This window comes from Tachysurus vachellii, chromosome 16 (assembly GCF_030014155.1).
Source record: "Tachysurus vachellii isolate PV-2020 chromosome 16, HZAU_Pvac_v1, whole genome shotgun sequence".
Taxonomy (NCBI): Eukaryota; Metazoa; Chordata; class Actinopteri; order Siluriformes; family Bagridae; genus Tachysurus; species Tachysurus vachellii.
Window position 1 is genome coordinate 18,010,532 of NC_083475.1, and position 22,651 is coordinate 18,033,182.

A 22,651-nucleotide genomic window follows, 5' to 3' on the forward strand; every position below is an offset into this window, starting at 1 on the left:
TTATTTTTTGATGGGACAGCAAATTTGCACTGTTATATAAGCTGTACACTCACTACTTTACACTGTAGCACAGTGTCATTTATTCAGTAAAAAAAAGATATAATAAAATATTTACAAAAATGTGATTTATTTAGGGGGGCACAGTGGCTTAGTGGTTAGCACGTTTGCCTCACACCTCCAGGGTCGGGATTTCGATTCCCGCCTCCACCTTGTGTGTGTGGTGTTTGCATGTTCTCCCCGTGCCTCGGGGGTTTCCTCCGGGTACTCCGGTTTCCTCCCCCGGTCCAAAGACATGCATGGTAGGTTGATTGGCATCTCTGGAAAAATTGTCCCTAGTGTGTGATTGCGTGAGTGAATGTGTGTGTGCCCTGCGATGGGTTGGCACTCCGTCCAGGGTGTATCCTGCCTTGATGCACAATGACGCCTGAGATAGGCACAGGCTCCCCGTGACCCGAGGTAGTTCGGATAAGCGGTAGAAGATGAATGAATGAATGAATGATTTATTCATTTATTTATTTATTTATTTATTGTTTAATGTTCAGGAGGCCCAGGCAGAATTTTTGAGTTAATTTTTATGTAGTTTCAGATGTTTCTATAATGCCTTCAGGTATAAGTATTCACTACCTGAAGTTTTCTATATTTTCTAGTGTTACAACCTGGAACTGAAATTGAATTGAAACTATCAGTCTATACAAAAGAGCCCATAGAAGTTATACGATGAAAAACAAGTCAATTGTGTAAGACAAGCTAAAAGGTTTGTATAGATCATTCATTCATTCATTCATTCATTTTCTACCGCTTATCCGAACTACCTCGGGTCACGGGGAGCCTGTGCCTATCTCAGGCGTCATTGGGCGTATAGATCAAATCAAATAAAATTTTATTTGTCACATACACAGACCCTTCTGGTATGACTGGTTACACTCAACACTCAACATGAACTGAGTGGATTTTTACCTTTATAATTAAACAAAAGGGTCATGTGACCTGAGTACGTTTAAACTCTTCCTGGAACAACACAAGCACAACATCATGAAGACAAACAGGTTTGGATACAAGAGAAACAGAATGAACAGAATGATCACTGAATTTAAAAATAAAACAGACAAATTATGGCTCAACTGCGATTCTGAACGAGAGACCTTGGTGTTAAGAAGTTATGTTTAATCATGACACGTGTGTGTGGGCTTCGTTTCTTTCTAATATCATTAAACAGTCGAAATATGGAAATGTAGAAGCCTACAATCAAACTTGTTGCATTTAACTTTAACTAACCAGCCAATGCTACATGGTTATTACTACAGTAAGACGATGCACTTTTACGTCATTTGGTGCAACATCATATATTTTGAGATGTATGTTTGGATTCGCTTACTACTATTTTTAGAATATAAGTTTTTAAAATGTTTTGTCAACTGTTTATGACTAACATATTAAACACAAATACCAGTTGTAATTGTGTTATACAGTATACTGAATATAAGATTTGTCTTGCTGTTCAGTTTGATATCACACAATAGATCACATAATTTCAGTGTATCTTTTTAGGCCCCACCTAAAACCGGCAAAGCCTGACACGTAAACTGGAATCAGGATGTATTTGTATACAGTTTGCATGTACTTGTGTTGTGATGTTCTTTATATCACACAGGTTTTTCTCTTTGAATCATTTTGTCTGTTTAATTATCTTATATTTCGGAAAACAAAATGTGTTTCTTGTATCTGGACATCTGGACTAATTATGACAATGGATTATTTGTTTAACGACACGGATATAGATAAAATTTTATCTGTTTCAGTCCAGGATCAACTGTACAAGGTTCAAAAAAAGATTTCAAGGTAAAGTGATGAGTTTGATCAGACGTTATTTGAAAATATGCCTGCAGGTATTTACCTACATTATGTCTTTAGTGTTGGTCTCAATTTTAATAATGATAATACAAGATTATTTGGGCAGCTTTATGATTTTATATAAAATAGGGATAAATACAAATACATAAAGGTTTTTAAGACACTGTCCATTGTTAAAAGCGCTATACAAATAGAATTGAGTTGAATTTTTGAATTTTATTTATTAATATATATGTCTAGTCAAAATGAAACTCATCAATTAAACTCTTAGAAGTCATCCCTACTTACCTTATTACATGATTTGTATGTGACAAGTAAAATTTGATTTGATTTAATTTGAAATTAAGAGAAATCTGTGACGTGATCGTAGAAATCTGTCACGTGAGTTCAAGATCTCGTACAGTACAATCTTCATATAGCAACACCTTTAACAGCCTGAGTGAAAACGAGACTTTCTCAAGGCAATATGGTGTGTTCATATATTCATACAATAATACTTTGGGTAAATTATATTACATTTAAGTGCATTTTGACTTGTGATGGTTTTAAGCTAAAATTCAAAAAGAGGAATATGTATTTGGTACAGAAATGTAAATCTACTTAGCTGTTAGCCTTTATGCTAGTTAGGTTAGAGTGTTACCGAGGCCCAAGAAACCAAAGTAATGTATTGTGCTAAAATATGAATAATTAATGATGGAAAATATGTATATTTGTTTTTAATTCCCGGGCTATTACATTTGATTCGATATTTTTGGTGTTTTATCTGCTGTTGTTAATCTCTTCTGGCTAATTATTTCAACAGACTCGGCTCTATTGTCTTATTATTTTAAGTTTAAGGTTAAAGATTTTTAACAGCCTGAGGATTAACAATATGATTTAACTTGGGAAGACAAGGTTTTTAATTAATTCTATGTGAAGAATGACTTTCCATGTGTGCCATTTTATTTGAATGTTTTTCAGGCCGTTAACGTTACAAACAATGTGAGTCATCAAGAAGCTAGGCATGCTAGTGACAGTTCAACACAAACCCGAGTGTATGTTGTTAACTCTTTTAAGTTGTGTTTAGTTAGTTGGGAATACTCTGAGGCTGACAGAAAAATAAAAGTAGAAAAAAATAGAAGATTTCATGACTTTGAGCATTGGAAACATGTACCGAGGTTCCCATCTTTTTCTACACGTGGCCTATTGTGTACTGTAGGTTGTTAATAATAAGATCTTTATGTTATAGTATTGCCATATACTGATTTCTAATTAGAAATGCACTTACCTTATCATTTAATGGTAACGTTATCATTTAATGTAAATGTGAAATTGTAAAACTGTTCAATATGTAACTGTAATTTAAAAAATTTTTATTCCCTAAAACTGCTACCATCCTTTGCTTCTGTACATTCACCCTACATCCAACCTCCTCCAGTTTATCTGAGCATTTCTTTTTTTTTACTTTTTTGTCCGATTCCTGTATTTATCAGACACAACCTTGCAAAATCTAGTTTGAGAACAATATTTTTCACTATTATGCATTTGCTGCACAATAAATACAGTATCTTTTGTCATTCTAAGGGTGTTTATTGGATTTGACTAACGTGTGTGAATAAAGATTGTTTATTGTTTATTCAGGTTCCTATTCAATGCGAGGAAAATCCAGAAGGCCAAAATGGGTTTGTAGTATTTGAGGGCAGATCATACCCAATAGCTCTGCCAGATACCTACGCCGAGGGCCATGGCCATCAACACTCAGTGTGTCATGAACCACAGCAAAGCCAGATAGCACTGAAGGTAATACAGAAAGCCATCTTTAATGATAAACATAGACTTTTATATGAAAAGTCAATTGTAAGATAGTTTGAAATGAATAATAATTTACTTTGTTTTATATATTTTTCCACACATATTTCATTCGTATGAGAACCTCCTTCAGTTTAGTACACTATCTTTACTGATTGTTTTGTTTCTGAATATGAATAGATACTCTATTATTAAATATGGCCTATACACCAGACTTCAGTTTTTTCTTTTCTTTACCTTTTCAGGTTCCAGTTCAATGTGAGGAAAATCCAGAAGGCCAAAATGGATGCATCATATTTGAAAACATTTCATATAGACTTCCTGTGTTGGATGCCAATGTTTTGGACCATGGCTACCAAAACTCAGCTCTGAGGGTAAGACAGAAAACCATCATTAAGATAAGCTTAGCATTTAAGGTGAAAGTTACACATAAAATATAAGGATTTGTTTAACGGAAGGTGGGTTTATTTTAATTTATTCCGTTTATAAAGCAGCATCCATCCTCAGCTACATTCAGTCTACTCAGACTTTCGCATGGCCATGAAAGCTCAGAGCTGCATGAAATACATCATAATGATATATCACAGGAAGCTATTTTGTGAAAAACCTAAACCTCATAAGAAAGAAAATTAAGCATGGGAACCATTGAATACATTAAAGCTTTTAAAATAGATGACAAATGAATCTGAGGTGCAGAGCAATGCACTATGAGGTCTTTAATGTTTTGTTTTTTTATTGTGCTAGGATATAAAGAGTTATATAAAAATAAATATAATATAAAAATAAAAGTTATCTAGCTAGATTAGCTGGCTAGTCAGGTGTTGTTGTGTAAAAACTAATCTTCCTCCTACATACCTCATTTTTTCTCAGACTCCTATAACATTGCTAAAGTTACTCATCAATCTAACTTACATTACGTTTACAGGCTAGCAAATGGTGATGCTAGCTATCTAAGCTAGTTGCATGGTTAAACTGCAAAGTATTTTGATTTGGTGGCTAAAGATTCAAAATAAAATAAAAATCAGGGAAACTCACTTTGTACCTTACACAGGCTAGTTGTATATGACTTTATCTGCTGCTTTAATAAAAAAAAAAAGATTTCAAGGTAAAGTGATGAGTTTGATCAGACGTTATTTGAAAATATGCCTGCAGGTATTTACCTACATTATGTCTTTAGTGTTGGTCTCAATTTTAATAATGATAATACAAGATTATTTGGGCAGCTTTATGATTTTATATAAAATAGGGATAAATACAAATACATAAAGGTTTTTGAGACACTGTCCATTGTTAAAAGCGCTATACAAATAGAATTGAGTTGAATTTTTGAATTTTATTTATTAATATATATGTCTAGTCAAAATGAAACTCATCAATTAAACTCTTAGAAGTCATCCCTACTTACCTTATTACATGATTTGTATGTGACAAGTAAAATTTGATTTGATTTAATTTGAAATTAAGAGAAATCTGTGACGTGATCGTAGAAATCTGTCACGTGAGTTCAAGATCTCGTACAGTACAATCTTCATATAGCAACACCTTTAACAGCCTGAGTGAAAACGAGACTTTCTCAAGGCAATATGGTGTGTTCATATATTCATACAATAATACTTTGGGTAAATTATATTACATTTAAGTGCATTTTGACTTGTGATGGTTTTAAGCTAAAATTCAAAAAGAGGAATATGTATTTGGTACAGAAATGTAAATCTACTTAGCTGTTAGCCTTTATGCTAGTTAGGTTAGAGTGTTACCGAGGCACAAGAAACCAAAGTAATATATTGTGCTAAAATATGAATAATTAATGATGGAAAATATGTATATTTGTTTTTAATTCCCGGGCTATTACATTTGATTCGATATTTTTGGTGTTTTATCTGCTGTTGTTAATCTCTTCTGGCTAATTATTTCAACAGACTCGGCTCTATTGTCTTATTATTTTAAGTTTAAGGTTAAAGATTTTTAACAGCCTAATGAGGATTAACAACATGATTTAACTTGGGAAGACAAGGTTTTTAATTAATTCTATGTGAAGAATGACTTTCCATGTGTGCCATTTTATTTGAATGTTTTTCAGGCCGTTAACGTTACAAACAATGTGAGTCATCAAGAAGCTAGGCATGCTAGTGACAGTTCAACACAAACCCGAGTGTATGTTGTTAACTCTTTTCAGTTGTGTTTAGTTAGTTGGGAATACTCTGAGGCTGACAGAAAAATAAAAGTAGAAAAAAATAGAAGATTTCATGACTTTGAGCATTGGAAACATGTACCGAGGTTCCCATCTTTTTCTACACGTGGCCTATTGTGTACTGTAGGTTGTTAATAATAAGATCTTTATGTTATAGTATTGCCATATACTGATTTCTAATTAGAAATGCACTTACCTTATCATTTAATGGTAACGTTATCATTTAATGTAAATGTTAAATTGTAAAACTGTTCAATATGTAACTGTAATTGAAAACATTTTTATTCCCTAAAACTGCTACCATCCTTTGCTTCTGTACATTCACCCTACATCCAACCTCCTCCAGTTTATCTGAGCATTTCTTTTTTTTTTACTTTTTTGTCCGATTCCTGTATTTATCAGACACAACCTTGCAAAATCTAGTTTGAGAACAATATTTTTCACTATTATGCATTTTCTGCACAATAAATACAGTATCTTTTGTCATTCTAAGGGTTTTTATTGGATTTGACTAACGTGTGTGAATAAAGATTGTTTATTGTTTATTCAGGTTCCTATTCAATGCGAGGAAAATCCAGAAGGCCAAAATGGGTTTGTCGTATTTGAGGGCAGATCATACCCAATAGCTCTGTCAGATACCTACGCCGAGGGCCATGGCCATCAACACTCAGTGTGTCATGAACCACAGCAAAGCCAGATAGCACTGAAGGTAATACAGAAAGCCATCTTTAATGATAAACATAGACTTTTATATGAAAAGTCAATTGTAAGATAGTTTGAAATGAATAATAATTTACTTTGTTTTATAAATTTTTCCGCACATATTTCATTCGTATGAGAACCTCCTTCAGTTTAGTACACTATCTTTACTGATTGTTTTGTTTCTGTATATGAATAGATACTCTATTATTAAATATGGCCTATACACCAGACTTCAGTTTTTTCTTTTCTTTACCTTTTCAGGTTCCAGTTCAATGTGAGGAAAATCCAGAAGGCCAAAATGGATGCATCATATTTGAAAACATTTCATATTGACTTCCTGTGTTGGATGCCAATGTTTTGGACCATGGCTACCAAAACTCAGCTCTGAGGGTAAGACAGAAAACCATCATTAAGATAAGCTTAGCATTTAAGGTGAAAGTTACACATAAAATATAAGGATTTGTTTAACGGAAGGTGGGTTTATTTTAATTTATTCCGTTTATAAAGCAGCATCCATCCTCAGCTACATTCAGTCTACTCAGACTTTCGCATAGCCATGAAAGCTCAGAGCTGCATGAAATACATCATAATGATATATCACAGGAAGCTATTTTGTGAAAAACCTAAACCTCATAAGAAAGAAAATTAAGCATGGGAACCATTGAATACATTAAAGCTTTTAAAATAGATGACAAATGAATCTGAGGTGCAGAGCAATGCACTATGAGGTCTTTAATGTTTTGTTTTTTTATTGTGCTAGGATATAAACAGTTATATAAAAATAAATATAATATAAAAATAAAAGTTATCTAGCTAGATTAGCTGGCTAGTCAGGTGTTGTTGTGTAAAAACTAATCTTCCTCCTACATACCTCATTTTTTTCTCAGACTCCTATAACATTGCTAAAGTTACTCATCAATCTAACTTACATTACGTTTACAGGCTAGCAAATGGTGATGCTAGCTATCTAAGCTAGTTACATGGTTAAACTGCAAAGTATTTTGATTTGGTGGCTAAAGATTCAAAATAAAATAAAAATCAGGGAAACTCACTTTGTACCTTACACAGGCTAGTTGTATATGACTTTATCTGCTGCTTTAATAAAATAAGACCTTTTTTTGTTTTGTTTACTGTACATCCATCATTCTGAGAATTATAAGGCATTTGTCAGTGTTTGCTGTATGTAATGTCTTATGTCTTGTATGTTTTATTTCAGAGTGTGCTGCTTGGATCAGTCGAACTGGACAGTTTTTTTACACCATCGATGTGCAGCCTCGTGTAGAAAACCATGAGCTGATCCATGAAGATGAAGTATTAAATGCTGTACATTGTATTTATTTGTACTTTTTTATTATTGTGTACCCTTTTGAAGTATAGACCTAGTAATTTTGACCTATTATGCTGGAACCTTGTCATTAAAAACGTACCCATACATGATGATACCACCACCATGCTTCACTATGCCGATGGTGTTCTGAGGGTGAGAATATTTTACTTTTGGCCTGTTCAAGCTATGATTGTCCTCTGACAAAATTCTTGCAGACATTACGCAACATTAACAGAAAACTAACATCTATTAGTATAAATTAGATTATTAGACAAATCCAGTTAGTCTTCTTTAGTTTTTTTTTAGTTTATTGTGTTTGGAACTTGGAGACTAGCATGCCGTCTTTGACCTAATGTTACATTGGTCAGCTTTGTGGTTGAGTCTTCATTAGTGAAAATTTGAAGACTTCAGAAGAAAGGAATTATTGTTGGGTCTGTGGAAAAACTCATAAATTGCACTGAAATGTTGCTTAATTCCAATCAACTACAAACTGTTGTAGAAATTACATTATTTACATTTACATTATTTCCTGTCCAGTGTAACCCAAATGAAAATGTGATTCACTTCTGAGTCTGGTTCCTCTCAAGGTTTCTTCCTCATATCATCTTGTCCTCACCATCGTCAGATTAGGCTTGATCGTTAGGGTTAAATGTTTGAGATAAATAATAACTTAAATTTAATCTGTTTCTATACTTCTGTAAAGCTGCTTTGAGACAATGTGAATTATTAAATGCGATAGAGAAATATATTGAATTGAATTATCCTAAAAGTCATCATATACAGATATATATTTGTGGGGTACAGAAGTCTAAAATCTGAATCAAATCTTTACAATTGGAAATAAAAGTTTTTTATTTTTATATAAATGTTAGAATAAATAAAAAAGTAACTATTCATTTCTGCTCTATTTCTATTTAATATTTAAATTTGTGACGCTGATCATGTTAACTGCTTTGGAGTAACTTGTTGAGCCCATGGTAGCTTGAATTATCATTAAAGCAAAAAAAAAAACAAAAAACAAACAAACCATATATTAACTCTTAAATTGAAATATTTAAAATGATCAACTTTTCACTCAAGTTGTTGTCAGTAATATAGTTTGTAATGAAAACTGTTATTAATTAAAAAAGTAGAAGCATTTAGCGTTAACATATAGTTCATTTTCCGCTACACACATGCAAATTTAAATGATTATCCAAGCAGTTTTACACATTTCTTGGATAAATTATGATGACAGCTAATCACCAATGTGGATTTTTCACTGCTGTAATTCAACTGCTCATTTGTTGATTTGAGGAAATGGAATGACTTTCCTTGTGAAGGAGACTTAAAGAACCACAGAAACGATGATCCATATTCAGTTTATTGTTGATAGGATTTAACACTGTTGCTTTACAGTAGCTGCTTGGCAATATAAATACTGTCTTTCTCAGATAATGCACAGCTCGTACAGAAGATTTTCATTTGCAAAGTTGCTGTTGACATTCTGTTGAAATACTGGCAGTTTATGTAAGACATGTCTTAACAATGTCAAAAAGGAAAACACCACCCTGAAACACATTAAATATCTTTATATCAAAATGATATTTCTTTACACAGGTACAACTGAGCTTGATGGGAGGGTCTCTAATATAAATCATAATAATCCGGTTTTGATGTTAGCTCTTAAAAACAATAAACAAGAGCCATAATCTTTCCTCATTCACCATTTTCCATTGAGTCATACTAATTGGAAATTAAACACAAGTAGTGGAGATCTTGGTGCAAACATCGGTCTCAGAGTGTAATGCTTCTAAATAAAGCAGTGAGTTATGATGAAGTTGAGACTTGGCTTGGCTAGTTAGTGATCGTTGAGATGACTAGCACGACAGTTGAACCTGTGGAAGCTGGTGTGTTGTCAACCGCCATTGTGGGTAATGTAGGAAAATGAAAACAGACCAAAAAAAAGAGTTAATTCAGCATTTCATTACTAAAGAAATCCTTTAAAGATCATGTTAGTTATGAATATTATTATATAAGGGTGGAGTTTTCCTTTAAGACTATAACAGAGTCAAGTAAAATGGTGTCCATGGAACACTTCATAGAAAATGTTTTCTGGTAAAGAACTGGATTTAATCTGTTTCCAATAAGTCCAGTCCAAACAGATGGATGCCTGATAAAGCATTGAAAAAAAAGTTCCAAACTCTTTCATATACACCTCTCCGAATCCTTTTTTTGTTTTCAGACCATCACATTTACAGATTCAAAACATGATGTACTTCCTGTCTGGAATGCAAAGTAATAAATATAAAGAAGGATCATTTGTTTCTTTCTCTATAAAATATTTACATGTAGATTAATTTAAAACAGGATTTCCGGAGGTGGCATGTTTATTAAGAGCCTACCTCAGTGAGGTAGAAATATTTCATTTTAAATAGTGATAGTGACTTAAAATAGGTTTTGGATTTCTTAAGACAAAATACGTTAAATAAACACCAGATACTGTGTGTGGATTTACGTAAGGAACCAGAATCTTCCAAAATAAAATAAATAAAATAAGTGTATTGTTCTTCTGATGATAAATCACCTGGATACTGGCAGTGTCGTCTGATAAACTACATCATTGTGAAGCCATACTGATCCACGCTTTTCCCAAGCTGCTATTTCTACATCCTTGGAGCCATTTGTGGCATACTGAGCTGATTTGGCATTTTCCTTAAGAAATTTGAAAGAAATTGTAGGCACAAATATTGTTGTGACAGAGAGGGCTTTAAAAAAACAACAAAAAAAAGCCCTTGTCAATCCAAAACCCAAACGAGATGGTAGAATAAGCATGAGATTTGCTGTCCCATCCGCTGCCTGGTGATTCAGCACGAAGTCCAGCAGGTAATGTTTTCTCTTAGTATTCCACTGTCACAGCTTTGGTTCTGAGATATTCATGAAGAGCTTCCTCACCTATAAGATGTGAAAGTGATTAGTCAGTATGTATTAATTCATTTTTTATAATAATATTATATTAACACATATGGCACTCATTTATACAGCTGAGCAATTGAGGGTTAAGGCTCAGGTGCCCATGAGTGATGAATTGGTGGCCCTGGGATTTGAACTAACAACCTTCCGATCAGTAATCCAACACCACAATTACTGAGCTACCACTTTCCTAATGTTAACAGTTCTTCCACATCACCACACCATCACTCCAAGTCCTATTTTATTCATCAAGTCAAGAATCACTGAGCTTACCGAGATCCTTTCCAAAGCCAGACTGCTTGAATCCTCCGAACGGCGTGGCCACGTCCGTCTTGTTGTAGGTGTTGACGAACACGGTTCCAGCTTCCAGCCTCTCGCTTACGTACATGGCTTTGTTGATGTCGCGCGTAAAGACTCCAGACGCTAGACCAAACTCTGTGTCATTGGCTCTGCTTAATACTCCATCTACATCACTGATAGAAAATCATCCTTTGAGAACAGGTGAATCTACAAGTCTTTACAAGCTTTCCTGCTTGGGAAAGTTCTGCTAACAGGATTTCCTGCAGAGCCGATTTGCTGCTACCAAAGCACGTATAAAACTTACCCATCCTTAAATTTTGACACCACCATGACGGGGCCAAACGATTCCTCTTTAGCCATGAACATGTGATCCTCTACGTCCGTGAAGACTGTCGGCTCCATGAAAAATCCTGTACAGATATACACAAAGCACACTGTGTTTACACTTTGTTCTTATGACATTTTATTTAAATGGAAATTAAAGGAAAGTCCAAAAGTTTTATATTACTAGTCTTCTAACTAGTGTGTGTTAATTGAGCTTGCATTTGTCTGTTATTTGGTTTGATGACATTGGTTTGGTGGATAATAAGCTAATTGTTTCACTGATTCATGTTTCTTTGATTCAGAAATATGGTAATATAAAAAGAAAAAGTCTTTGCCAAGCTTGTGTAAAATCACAACAATCACCTAAAGACTGAGAAAAAAAATTATTTGATAATTATATAAATATCAAGTTTAAATATTTTGCATCTAGAGGTTACTTTCTTTTTTTGTATGTTGGTTCAATTTGTGCATTACAGCTCAGTATCTCAGCTCAACAAAAGACTATCTGCAACTCAAAATACATGTCTGATTCACTTCCTGCAATGTTCACACTTTCTTGGACATGGGAAGTCTTACCAGGTCTGTCCACCTGTTTTCCCCCGTACACGAGAGTGGCACCCTCCTTCACACCGATCTCACAGTACTCCAGCAACTTGTCGAGGTGGGCCTTGTGGTTCTGAGGGCCGTGATCTGTAGAGCGATCCAGAGGATCTCCAATCTTCATTTTTTTAATTTCCTCCACCTGTGCATGTCAGTGGATTGAGTAATCAGCCTAAGTTCAATTATATTTTACATTAAAATTAAGTGGAAACAACTATTAATGTACATGAAGCGTATTTCTTGAAAACAAATTTTCTTATATGATAATTTAAGTCATCAGCATGGGTTTGAACCCACCACTCGATGGATGAACTCATCATGAATAGACTCTTCAACAAACAGTCTGCCTGCAGCAATGCAGTTCTCTCCCTTGTTGAAGAACACAGAGCTCATACCCTGTAGACACACACACACATTAGATAAGTCTAAAATTTGCACTTTACAGTAACCTCAGTCTCTGAGTGTTTCCTGGCTCTCACCATCCTCACAGCCTTGTCAAGGTCACAGTCGCTAAAGATAATAAGAGGGGATTTGCCACCCAGCTCCAGGGAGACCTTCTTCAAGTTACTGACTGCACAGCTGCAGGAGGAAATGACATCATGTTAACAGAGGGTACTATAGCTCTGTGAATGGTTTCACAGAGATATAACAGCTATAGAGACATGCAGAGATATGACTGGTATAATCATTATAGTTTATTATACATTTTTCACATCAGTCAAAATTTTTGCAGTCTTTAACTATCCAGATTTTGTGAGGATTAGATTCCTGGGCTGACAGGAGTAGAATCTGTCGTTGTAGTTCGTGCACCTCAAGGTTTGGCACATTTTTTACCACCATTGTTAAAATGTGACCTGTATTTGTATGATTTTATGCACTGTGCTGCTGCACATTATAAACAATGTTACTGGTGTTTCTAATAAAGTGGCACATAGAATGATGGTACATAGGAATTGTACAAATCCTACCTTTTCATAATTTGCTTGCCAATGGGGGTGGATCCAGTGAAGCCCAGCTTACGGATATCAGGGTGATCAGACAACCTCTGTCCAACCATACCACCTAAAAGTCAGAATCATCATCATCGCAAATATTCTTTTTATTTTGTACAAAAACAACTATAGGGCTATAAATATAGGGCTTCTGGCCTTGCTTTGTTAAAATATTCAGAAAAGACAGGTTTTCCTGCTAATTTTAAAGGTCATAAACTGTACCAGGAGAAAGTGCAGGTAATGGAGCAGTATTGTGTTTACCTGATCCTGGTATGATATTGATGACGCCTTTAGGAATGCCTGCTTTAGCAGCTAGCTCAGCAAACTTCAACGCTGTCAGTGGAGTCACCTGGATGGATTTGAATAGATTTATTTATATTTGCTTTGTCCTTGGGGCTGATTTTGAGACAAGATTACATAAATCCAGGGCCCCAATATGGTAACCTGCTAATTCCTGACCCGTGGCGCCTCCTCAAAAAAGCCAGAGGGAACCCTCACTGGAGTTTTGACCCACTTCCGGATCGAGCTACTACCGGTTTTCCACTCACATCTAAGATGCCTGCATGCCGGCACAAAGTACTGTTCCTTTGTGTGTGTACCAAGCCTTACGTTATCTGTGATTGATTTACCTGTGAATGACCTCGTTCTGTTTTTTTTGTGTAGATTTTTTCTCGTTTGTGACTTTCCCGCTGATTTGTTTGCTAGTGTTGTTTGCTTTACCATTTTTTCATTATGTCCCTTTTACCACGAGTTTGGATTACGATTTGGATTTGGTTGCTGTTGGTGATCTGTGAAAAAAATCTGCATATGGGTCCTACACGCAATGACTGGAGTTCCATTACACCATAATTAAGCACATGGCAACATCACATGGCAGAGAGAAAGAGAGAGAGGGAGGGAGAGAGAGGGAGAGGGAGAGAGAGAGAGAGAGAGAGAGAGGGAGAGGGAGAGAGACAGAGAGAGAGAGAGGGAGAGAGAGAGAGAGGGAGAGAGACAGAGAGAGAGAGAGAGAGAGAGAGAGACAGAGAGAGAGAGAGAGAGAGAGAGAGAGAGGGAGAGAGACAGAGAGAGAGAGAGAGAGAGAGAGAGAGAGACAGAGAGAGAGAGAGAATGCCATCCCTCCCACCCTGAGAGCACAGAAATTTCTGTTCCTATGACTCAGATGGCAATCGTATTTTTATTTAACGTTTTCTGTTGTGCCGCTCAGGAGCCACAAGGTCTTATAAGCTTAATAAATATCTGCCGGTGTGTGTGTTACCTGTGCAGGTTTTAAAACAAGTGTGTTTCCAGCTGCCAAACAAGCTGCGCTCTTCCAAGCCAGCATCATTAGAGGGTAATTCCATGGAATCACAATGGCACACACCCTGGTCCAGAATGAGAGTAAAGATTAACCTCAAAGTTACACACAACTCTGTTTTGTCCTTTTTATAGTTTTATTTCAAACATATTTAATTCAAATATATGCACTCACCCTATAGGTTCTTTCTTAGTGAAGGTCAGGTTACGGTTGGGTCGGGCCTGGTTGATTGGTATTGTTGTGCCCTGTGAAAGACAGTGCATGCATGTAAGACATATATTTAACATATGATGATAGTCATGAGCAAAGCCAATGCACAGCATTTCATACGCACATGGATCTTGTCACACCAGCCAGCGAAGTATCTGAAGGTTTGAATGGACATGCCCACGTGTGTCTTTAGGGCAAGTGTGTACACAGCACCTGAGTCAATAGCCTCGATAGTAGCCAACTCCTCCTGATGCTCCTCCATGAGATCAGCCAGCCTGCACATACATGCAAATGTTTTTTTAGTTTTGGATAACTGTAAAAAAAAAAATTAATAACTTAAAAAAAGATTAATAACTTATTAATGTGCTCAGATTTTTTGATTTTTTACATTTTTCACACTGGACTGGAATTCTATTATTTAAAAATAATTCAGTAGCTGACTAGAACAGTTCAAAGACAGCTGACCAATTAAAAAAAATGTAGTATGTTCTGAAAGTTGTTCATTGAGCCTGAGAGCTGATAAATGTGAAAGCCATACCATATTTCTATTAATCAAACCATTCCTTGTGTCCTGTGGCTATGGGTGGAGTCATCCTGAAAGAGACCATGCTTGATCATGATAGAAATGTTTCATGCTAGGATAAAGTGATCGGTCAGAAGAGTGCTATACTGACTTGCAGTGACTCTGCAGTGACTTGGCATTGTTTTTTCTTTAATTTGTCAGCTGTCTGTATGTAAATTAATGGAGGCAACTATTTCAGAGGAAGTATTGTTTACTTGTAAAGCAGCCTTCCACGGTCGCGAGGGTTCATTTTCCCCCAGGGACCCGTCTCGAACGCATCTTTAGCTGCAGCTACTGCTCGGTCTACATCAGCAACGGAGGAAAATGCCACCTTACAGATCACCTTCAGGACAAGGTTAAAAAACACAAAGGACAAAGGTCAGACTCAATGTGAGCGTGAGCATAAGAGGACAAGTGTGTGCATGTGTGTGACCCACAGAGCCATCCGTAGGGCTGATAGTCTCATAAGTCTTTCCATTCTCTGCATCCTCAAACTGCCCATTGATGAAACACTGGTACGGCATCTTCAGGGTCATGTTATTGATGTCTTTTGTTGCCTGGAAATCGTAAATAATACAGTGTGTAACTTCCTTAGCACCTAAAGATGGCACTAAAAATATTAACATCAGTACAACGTGTCTGGATAAAGTTAATGATTGCACGAGTTACTTACGTAACTGATGACCAGCTCCTCTTCTTGGTCGTCTCCTCTCAGACGGCGTACAAACATCTGCATAAACTCCTGGAAGGAAGTAGCCATGTAGACATCCTCATTCTGCAGCTGTACACCTCCACACTTCTGTTTGATCTCCTCCACCAGTCTGACACACAAACACACACACACACATACACACACACACACACACACACACACACAAATAGTTCATGTTTACTATTTGCATTATTTTACATACTACTACTACTACTAATAATAATAATAAAATCACAAATTATTTAAAAAACACAAGAATAAGATAAAATATATCTCTATATGATTTCTAATATAGAACATAAGAAATCACATAGGATAAAGACAGTAAAATAAAATAAATATTACGATTAAATAAAAACAGAAGAGAATATACAAATAAAATCTGTAAAAGAGAAACAAGACAGTAAACATTTTGTATATAAAAAAACTAAACCAGAGCAAATCATAAGATACTAAGATCTAAGATACATTAGCTAATTTATAAATAATATTCATATAGTCAATTACAACATAATAATTAATGGTGCTTGCAAAGGAACATTATTACTATTGTGCCGGACAAAACTTCGGCGCGTACCTTTCCCTCAGCTTTTGTCCTAGACCCATGAATGAGATGTCAAATCGACCGGCTCATTGAGGACATGTGTGCTATGACTTTTATAAGGGATCTGAGTACCGGTACTTCCGGTACTGGGTCTCAAAATGGCCTTTTTTCCCATAGATTCCCATTATAAACTTTGGAGGTTTATAACTCGGTGAGCTTTCGATCTATCTACACCAAACTCAGCCAGCTCCTTTAGGGTGATACTCTGAACAAAGTTTTACATTGGTGTACCGACTGGCCTTCCGGTTGTGCCGCAGCCCCGCCCCCAAAATATGCAAAAACAAAAAACTTTTTACAACATGGACATGTGACATATCAAAACACTCACAACAATGAGGGGAACTTCCTCACGTGTAGTTTGATGACGTAACGTGATGTCACGTGAAAATAAAAAATTAGCACAACATGGACATGTGACATATCAAAACACTCAGCACAATTAGGAAAACTTCCTCAAGAGTATTCAGATGACATCACATGCTTGTCTCGAATAGCCTCCGGGATTTGCCACATGCAAGCACCATTCTCATTTTCTTCAGGAAATGTACGTTCTAGTTATGTTTATAATTATAAACAGTCAATTATATATTCATATAGTAAGTTATATATTTATAGTCAATTGTATATACATTTGTAAATAACAGGTAAATACAGCACACACCTGACCACATCCATAGATGCAGCTCCAGACTTAAAGAAGTCGGTTGTGTCCTCAATTACTGCCACGTTGCTCAGAATGCCCTTCCAGATCCCCTAAAACAGATCACCAGAAGATCATCATGTTGTTTCTTCTCTTCTTTTTTCATCATGTTCATCAATCTACACCCCACACACATACCCTGATGTCCTCTGCCATTTTCTTCTCCTCATCAGTGAGCTGTACGCTGCTGGTTTCTCCTGACGAGAAGTACTTGGCCGCTGGAATCATCTTTCCATCTTCAAACTGCAGACTTTTCACCTGAAGCTGCACAATCAGCACAAAACCGATTCATCCACAATGAAGTGCTCAGTTGGTCCATGATGCAAAAAATTGCGGAAATGAGGAAAAAAGAATACTTTGTTGTAAAGTGCAATGACTGAAGTACAGCTTCAAATTCTTTACTTGAGTTAAATGAGTAGTAAAAAAAAGCCTCAATTCACACACTGATTCTGATAATAGATTAGTGTTGATAATAATAATCATAAATCTGATGATGCAAACTAGCTAAGTGCTAACAGCTAGCTGTCACAGTACAAACTGCTGTAATGAATACAAAGTGTACAAAGCAACAGACAGATTACGGTGATGTAGGAATCAACTCCATAAAGGAATTCAGTCCTATGTGTGAGAAGAGAAGACAAGACTAAAGGCCTAGAAACAGTGTACATGAGAGTGTTACCGCTTTGCCATCAGAGCCGAAGAGCACAAGGCCCGAGTTGGTGATGAGTCCTGGCTGAGACGCGTCATCAACATCCACTGGCTGACCTAAAGGAACTGGACCACTCATCATCGATGACCCGTAGAGCGTCACTGGCTACACAACACACACTAGATTAATACCTTAATAAACGTTAAATTTGCACCTAATGAATGTCTTAAAGGTGGGGTCTCCGTTATTTGAAAGCCAATGTTGACATTTGAAATCGCCAAAACAAGCACGCCCCTAACCCAAATAGGTCACACCCCTGTTTTGATAGCTCCGCCCCACACATACACCTGACAAGTATAACCCAAGTATAACCCAGACAAGTATTAATGCGGAACCTGTTGGGGCAGCTGACCGAGGGTATATTTTTATCAATAAATGAACTCAATGAGTAATACTATGGTAATACAAATGTGTTTTTGTAGTACTGTGTGTTAACCATGAATAAACCATGAAAGGTTTATCTCCGTTTTATGCGGAAGACGTTCAGTTCTCTCCAGCACTGATCCTATATTAACACGGGTCCTTCTTCTTGCCTTATCGTAAGACTTTCTTCGCTTTCTTTCTTTGTATTTATCCTCCATGTCAATGTTAAAACCGCTTTCTGCTAATGTCACACATGCGCACTGAACACTCTCTCCGCCCATATTGACAAGACACGCCCCTTTCTACTCATTGGTTACATGTTAGTATTTTTTTTTAGGCGGCCCAACACAGTTTTCTGAAGCATTTCTCAAACAACGGAGACCCCACCTTTAAACCTATTACATATGTGGTTGGGGGAACATTTACTTAACCACACAGCCTGAAATTCTGTTCTGTTCAGAAGTATATCTGTTTTTATTAGTGATCTTTCTGCTAGAGATCTTAGAGATGTTAGAGATATAGCTCAGTTATAATCTGATAATCTGTGTGAAAGAACATCTGCATGTACAGAATACTTAGTATACTACACACCTGTCCATCAATGACGGCCCAGGCTCCAGGAACTTTATCATGGCCACGAATCCAGTTATGAATAACATTAGCACGCTGAGCCATGTTCACCTAGAGGGGCGGTGGGGGGTGGGAGAGAGAAAGAGCGAGACGGAATGGGGAGACGTTAAATGAGTTTTAAATAACCCTCTTCTCCTGTTACTTATTTTAGCTTCTAGTAACAGAATAATTAAGGCAGCAGAACAACATTCCAGACATTGACCTCTGAACTACAGTAAGTCTGAGTTATATATCCAACACTCAGCTTTATTTGACCACTTTCTCTCTTTCTTTTCCACACACATGTCTAGTACATTTATGAAGTTTGGTGGACACACATCCAGAAACTTAGATTTGTTTTTATACAAGTGAGCAATTGAGGTTTAAGGCCCTTGCTCAAGGGCCCAGCAGAGGCAGCTGGGTTGACCTGGGATTCAAGCTCACAATCTTCTGATCATTAGTCCAATGCCTTAACCACTAAACCACAAAGGTCTGACTTCCCAATGCTAGCTAAAGAGTAGGTGAGGCTCAAACACAAAAAGAGGAGTAACATAATGACCATTGTCAATTTTTGTGGCATTTATTTATTTTGTAATAAAGCTAGTGAATGACAGTAAAATGATCAATTTCACTGGATTGTTTGTATCGTTAGCCTCGATTTAAACTTGCGTAAGTCAGTCAATACTTCTGTTTACCCTTCATGTTTGTCATTTGTACTTTGAATGCTACTGAATTATAATCAGTTGAATATACTCTCAGTTGTACATTTGTGTCATTGTCGTTACAACTGAGAAAACCAAGTCGACTGATATGTCTGTTCACTCACGGTGTTTGTCATTTTAACAGATTTCATTTTAGCTCTGTCTGTTTATCCTGTAAAAATGGTTATATGAAACAGTATAGGCCAGCTTGTCTATTATATTATATTATATTATATTATATTATATTATATTATATTATATACCAAAAAACCTTTTTTTGCTCTAAGTTACAAGAAAATTCAAAAACATCATATCTCAGGAAACAAATTTGGATAAACAGTAAATTTACAATAAACAATAAACAGCTGCCTGCATCAGAAAAATGGTGGCAATAAACTAATAAATGAAACTAAACTATGATAATGAATTGAAATGATATGATCTTAGTCAGATTCAGCTCTGTACCTGTCTGTGATGGAAGTAGAAATGTACTTACTTTGGCGTTGGATTTCTTCTGGATGCCTTCGTAGCTTGCTCCCTCCTCAGGCTGTGGAATTCTGGGAGCTTTGCCGTCTGCGATAAGCTGCACTGCCTCCACCTGTTTAAATCTGCATGTTTTACGTATGTTTTGTTGCCGTGACATTACAGTTTCCTAAGATTACTGTTGTTCATAAAGTAAGCAGGAGGCTAACTTACCATAGCTTTAATTCCCTCTGGGAAGAGGAAGCGGTTGTAGAGTGTGTCTACAGTGTCGTTAGGCTCCACAGCACATTCCTTCTGCAGCAGGATGGGACCAGTGTCCAAACCATCATCAGCCCAGAAAATAGTGAAGCCGCATTTTTGATCACCCTCAATCAGAGTCCTGCACATACACATGTGGCTCCATAATGTCAAAGGACTGGGCTTATAGTAAATCAACACAGGCCCAAATAAACTGAGAGAACATCGTGTGTAAAAAAACTCCATTAACCTGGATGAATATCCTTATACACAGTTACGTACAGGGATTCTGTGATTATATGCAGAACTCTATCCTTTATGAGATACCAAAATCACATGAGATAACACCACGCATATATATGAGCAGATGTAGCGTACCAGTTGATGGCAGAAGCTCCTCTGTGTCTGGGCAGGAGAGATGGGTGATAAATAACGGAGCCTTGTTTGGGATAATCGATCACATTCATTGGGATGAACTGGGAGCAGAAGGGCATGACGTTGAGTTCTGCGCCCACAGCCTTATAGGCATCCACCACCTCTGGGATTGGTTTCCCTTTCACACGCCAGCGCGGGAACTTAAACACCGGTGTGCCATCTCTTTCCGCAGCCACAGCTGATAAACAGGTTTAACAAACAGTTTTAAGTCAGATAAGGACAAATGGATGCTGTCTGATAACAGTCAGCTAAGTACACGTTTACAGGGCTTTAATGGACAGAAAGATTTTATTATTTTATAAACATAAAACTATTTTTTTAACATCCAATAAAAAAATGACAGGAAATTATTTTATAAAGTTATTATGAACAATTATGGATCAATACAGTGAAAAAGGTCTAACAATGCTATGTTAGGAAAAACATCTGACTCTGTTATAACAGTCACACACCACCACAATTTTTCAATTAAGATTGAAAAGTTGCATTTTTAGTCATACATTTTAATTAGTTTTTTAATATATTGGCTACATATAATTTTGGGTACACATCCAGGTGTCCATGTTAGTTATTGTGACTACAGTCTACAGTAGTAAAAAGTAAGAAAGTGTACATTTATCTGTATTTTTATCTTAATTCATTAAAATTCTAGCAAACGAAATAATATTGCAAAAGGACAAGTCATTCACCATGAAGACTTTCCTGTCATTAAAAACATAAGTTAGTCAGACTATTATGACCTTAAAAATGTGTTGTGTCAACATTCTCTGTTGTGTTTGTCAAATATGTTTAAATATGTACTGAATTAAATATATTTTAGACCACAATGTACTATAAGTGGTCAAATGATAGAATAATGAAGGTGAGGAATGCAAGTCTGGACTTGTGTTTACATGTAGGCCATGTGGGTTTGTGTGATTTGTTGTACTATTTGGAGCTTCTTTCTGCTCTCCTGCAAAACAATGAGACCCTTATAGAGAAGACCAGCTGGTTAAAAGCCTCTCTGACACCACAGACACAGACACCCACCCCCTCTTACACACACTACACACTCCCATTTACACACATGCAGGCACATACTCGTTTTCTCTACATACTCACGAGTCATCTTTTTACACACACTACAGTTTAAATATCCCACCAAAAGCTGACACTAGTGGTGACAACACTAATAATTCCTACAAACCTTCAAAGCCTTTCTATACACTTTATTTCTCTCTCTCTCTCTCTCTCTCTCTCTCTCTCTCTCTCTCTCTCTCAATAAGCTTACTGTACACTTTATTAGAAACACTTTCAACTTTACATTAATTCAGTTATCTAATCAACCAATTATTTGGATCATACAGATACAAGTCAAAATCTTCAGTGCTTCAATGCACACATCAAACATCAGAATGGAAAAAAAGTTTCAGTACTGTGTAAGAACTGAACTCAATCCCAAATGTGAAACAAAAACATTGACGTGCCCATACTTTTAGAGGGAAGTGTGTTACATCCCCAGACTTTTACCCAGCTTCATACTCTAAACTCTACTCCATTTATTGCTATTTTTCATGGTCTAAAGATTCCCTTTTTCAAACCCATATGTTTTCTTGGGAAATGTTTCACTCATATCTGCTTGGAAACTAACAGATTTAAAGCCATTATTACTATGTATTATAATCATTCATTCATTCATCTTCTACCGCTTATCCGAACTATCTCGGGTCACGGGGACGCCTATCTCAGGCGTCATCGGGCATCAAGGCAGTATACACCCTGGACTGAGTGCCAACCCATCGCAGGGCACACACACACTCTCATTCACTCACACAATCACACACTACGGACAATTTTCCAGAGATGCCAATCAACCTACCATGCATGTCTTTGGACCGGGGGAGGAAACCGGAGTACCCGGAGGAAACCCCCGAGGCACGGGGAGAACATGCAAACTCCACACACACAAGGTGGAGGCGGGAATCGAACCCCGACCCTGGAGGTGTGAGGCGAACGTGCTAAC

General features: G+C 36.5%; 1 protein-coding gene and 1 long non-coding RNA gene across 2 annotated transcripts in view; one reads left to right on the top strand and one right to left on the bottom strand.

Moving 5' to 3' along the window:
- The first annotated feature begins 1,643 nt into the window (after nucleotides 1-1,643).
- LOC132858636 (uncharacterized) lies at nucleotides 1,644-4,007 on the top strand. The gene is made up of 3 exons (XR_009649645.1): nucleotides 1,644-1,839; nucleotides 3,472-3,630; nucleotides 3,885-4,007. It is a non-coding gene; the product is annotated as an uncharacterized LOC132858636 (long non-coding RNA).
- Nucleotides 4,008-9,204: 5,197 nt separating this feature from the next.
- aldh1l2 (aldehyde dehydrogenase 1 family, member L2) overlaps nucleotides 9,205-22,651 on the bottom strand; it is a 15,690-nt gene continuing 2,243 nt past the window's right edge. Inside the window, exons 3-23 of the mRNA XM_060889105.1 lie at nucleotides 20,593-20,827; nucleotides 20,191-20,356; nucleotides 19,991-20,092; nucleotides 18,776-18,865; nucleotides 17,792-17,926; nucleotides 17,251-17,376; nucleotides 17,074-17,165; nucleotides 15,770-15,917; nucleotides 15,534-15,653; nucleotides 15,312-15,439; nucleotides 14,659-14,809; nucleotides 14,499-14,569; nucleotides 14,286-14,391; nucleotides 13,289-13,376; nucleotides 13,004-13,097; nucleotides 12,515-12,614; nucleotides 12,333-12,431; nucleotides 12,012-12,177; nucleotides 11,416-11,521; nucleotides 11,085-11,284; nucleotides 9,205-10,793 (exon numbers count right to left, since the gene is read on the bottom strand). Of these exons, the coding sequence (XP_060745088.1) occupies nucleotides 10,738-10,793; nucleotides 11,085-11,284; nucleotides 11,416-11,521; nucleotides 12,012-12,177; nucleotides 12,333-12,431; nucleotides 12,515-12,614; nucleotides 13,004-13,097; nucleotides 13,289-13,376; nucleotides 14,286-14,391; nucleotides 14,499-14,569; nucleotides 14,659-14,809; nucleotides 15,312-15,439; nucleotides 15,534-15,653; nucleotides 15,770-15,917; nucleotides 17,074-17,165; nucleotides 17,251-17,376; nucleotides 17,792-17,926; nucleotides 18,776-18,865; nucleotides 19,991-20,092; nucleotides 20,191-20,356; nucleotides 20,593-20,827 (2,579 nt within the window). The 3' untranslated portion in view covers nucleotides 9,205-10,737. The remainder of the gene's footprint in view (nucleotides 10,794-11,084; nucleotides 11,285-11,415; nucleotides 11,522-12,011; nucleotides 12,178-12,332; nucleotides 12,432-12,514; nucleotides 12,615-13,003; nucleotides 13,098-13,288; nucleotides 13,377-14,285; nucleotides 14,392-14,498; nucleotides 14,570-14,658; nucleotides 14,810-15,311; nucleotides 15,440-15,533; nucleotides 15,654-15,769; nucleotides 15,918-17,073; nucleotides 17,166-17,250; nucleotides 17,377-17,791; nucleotides 17,927-18,775; nucleotides 18,866-19,990; nucleotides 20,093-20,190; nucleotides 20,357-20,592; nucleotides 20,828-22,651) is intronic.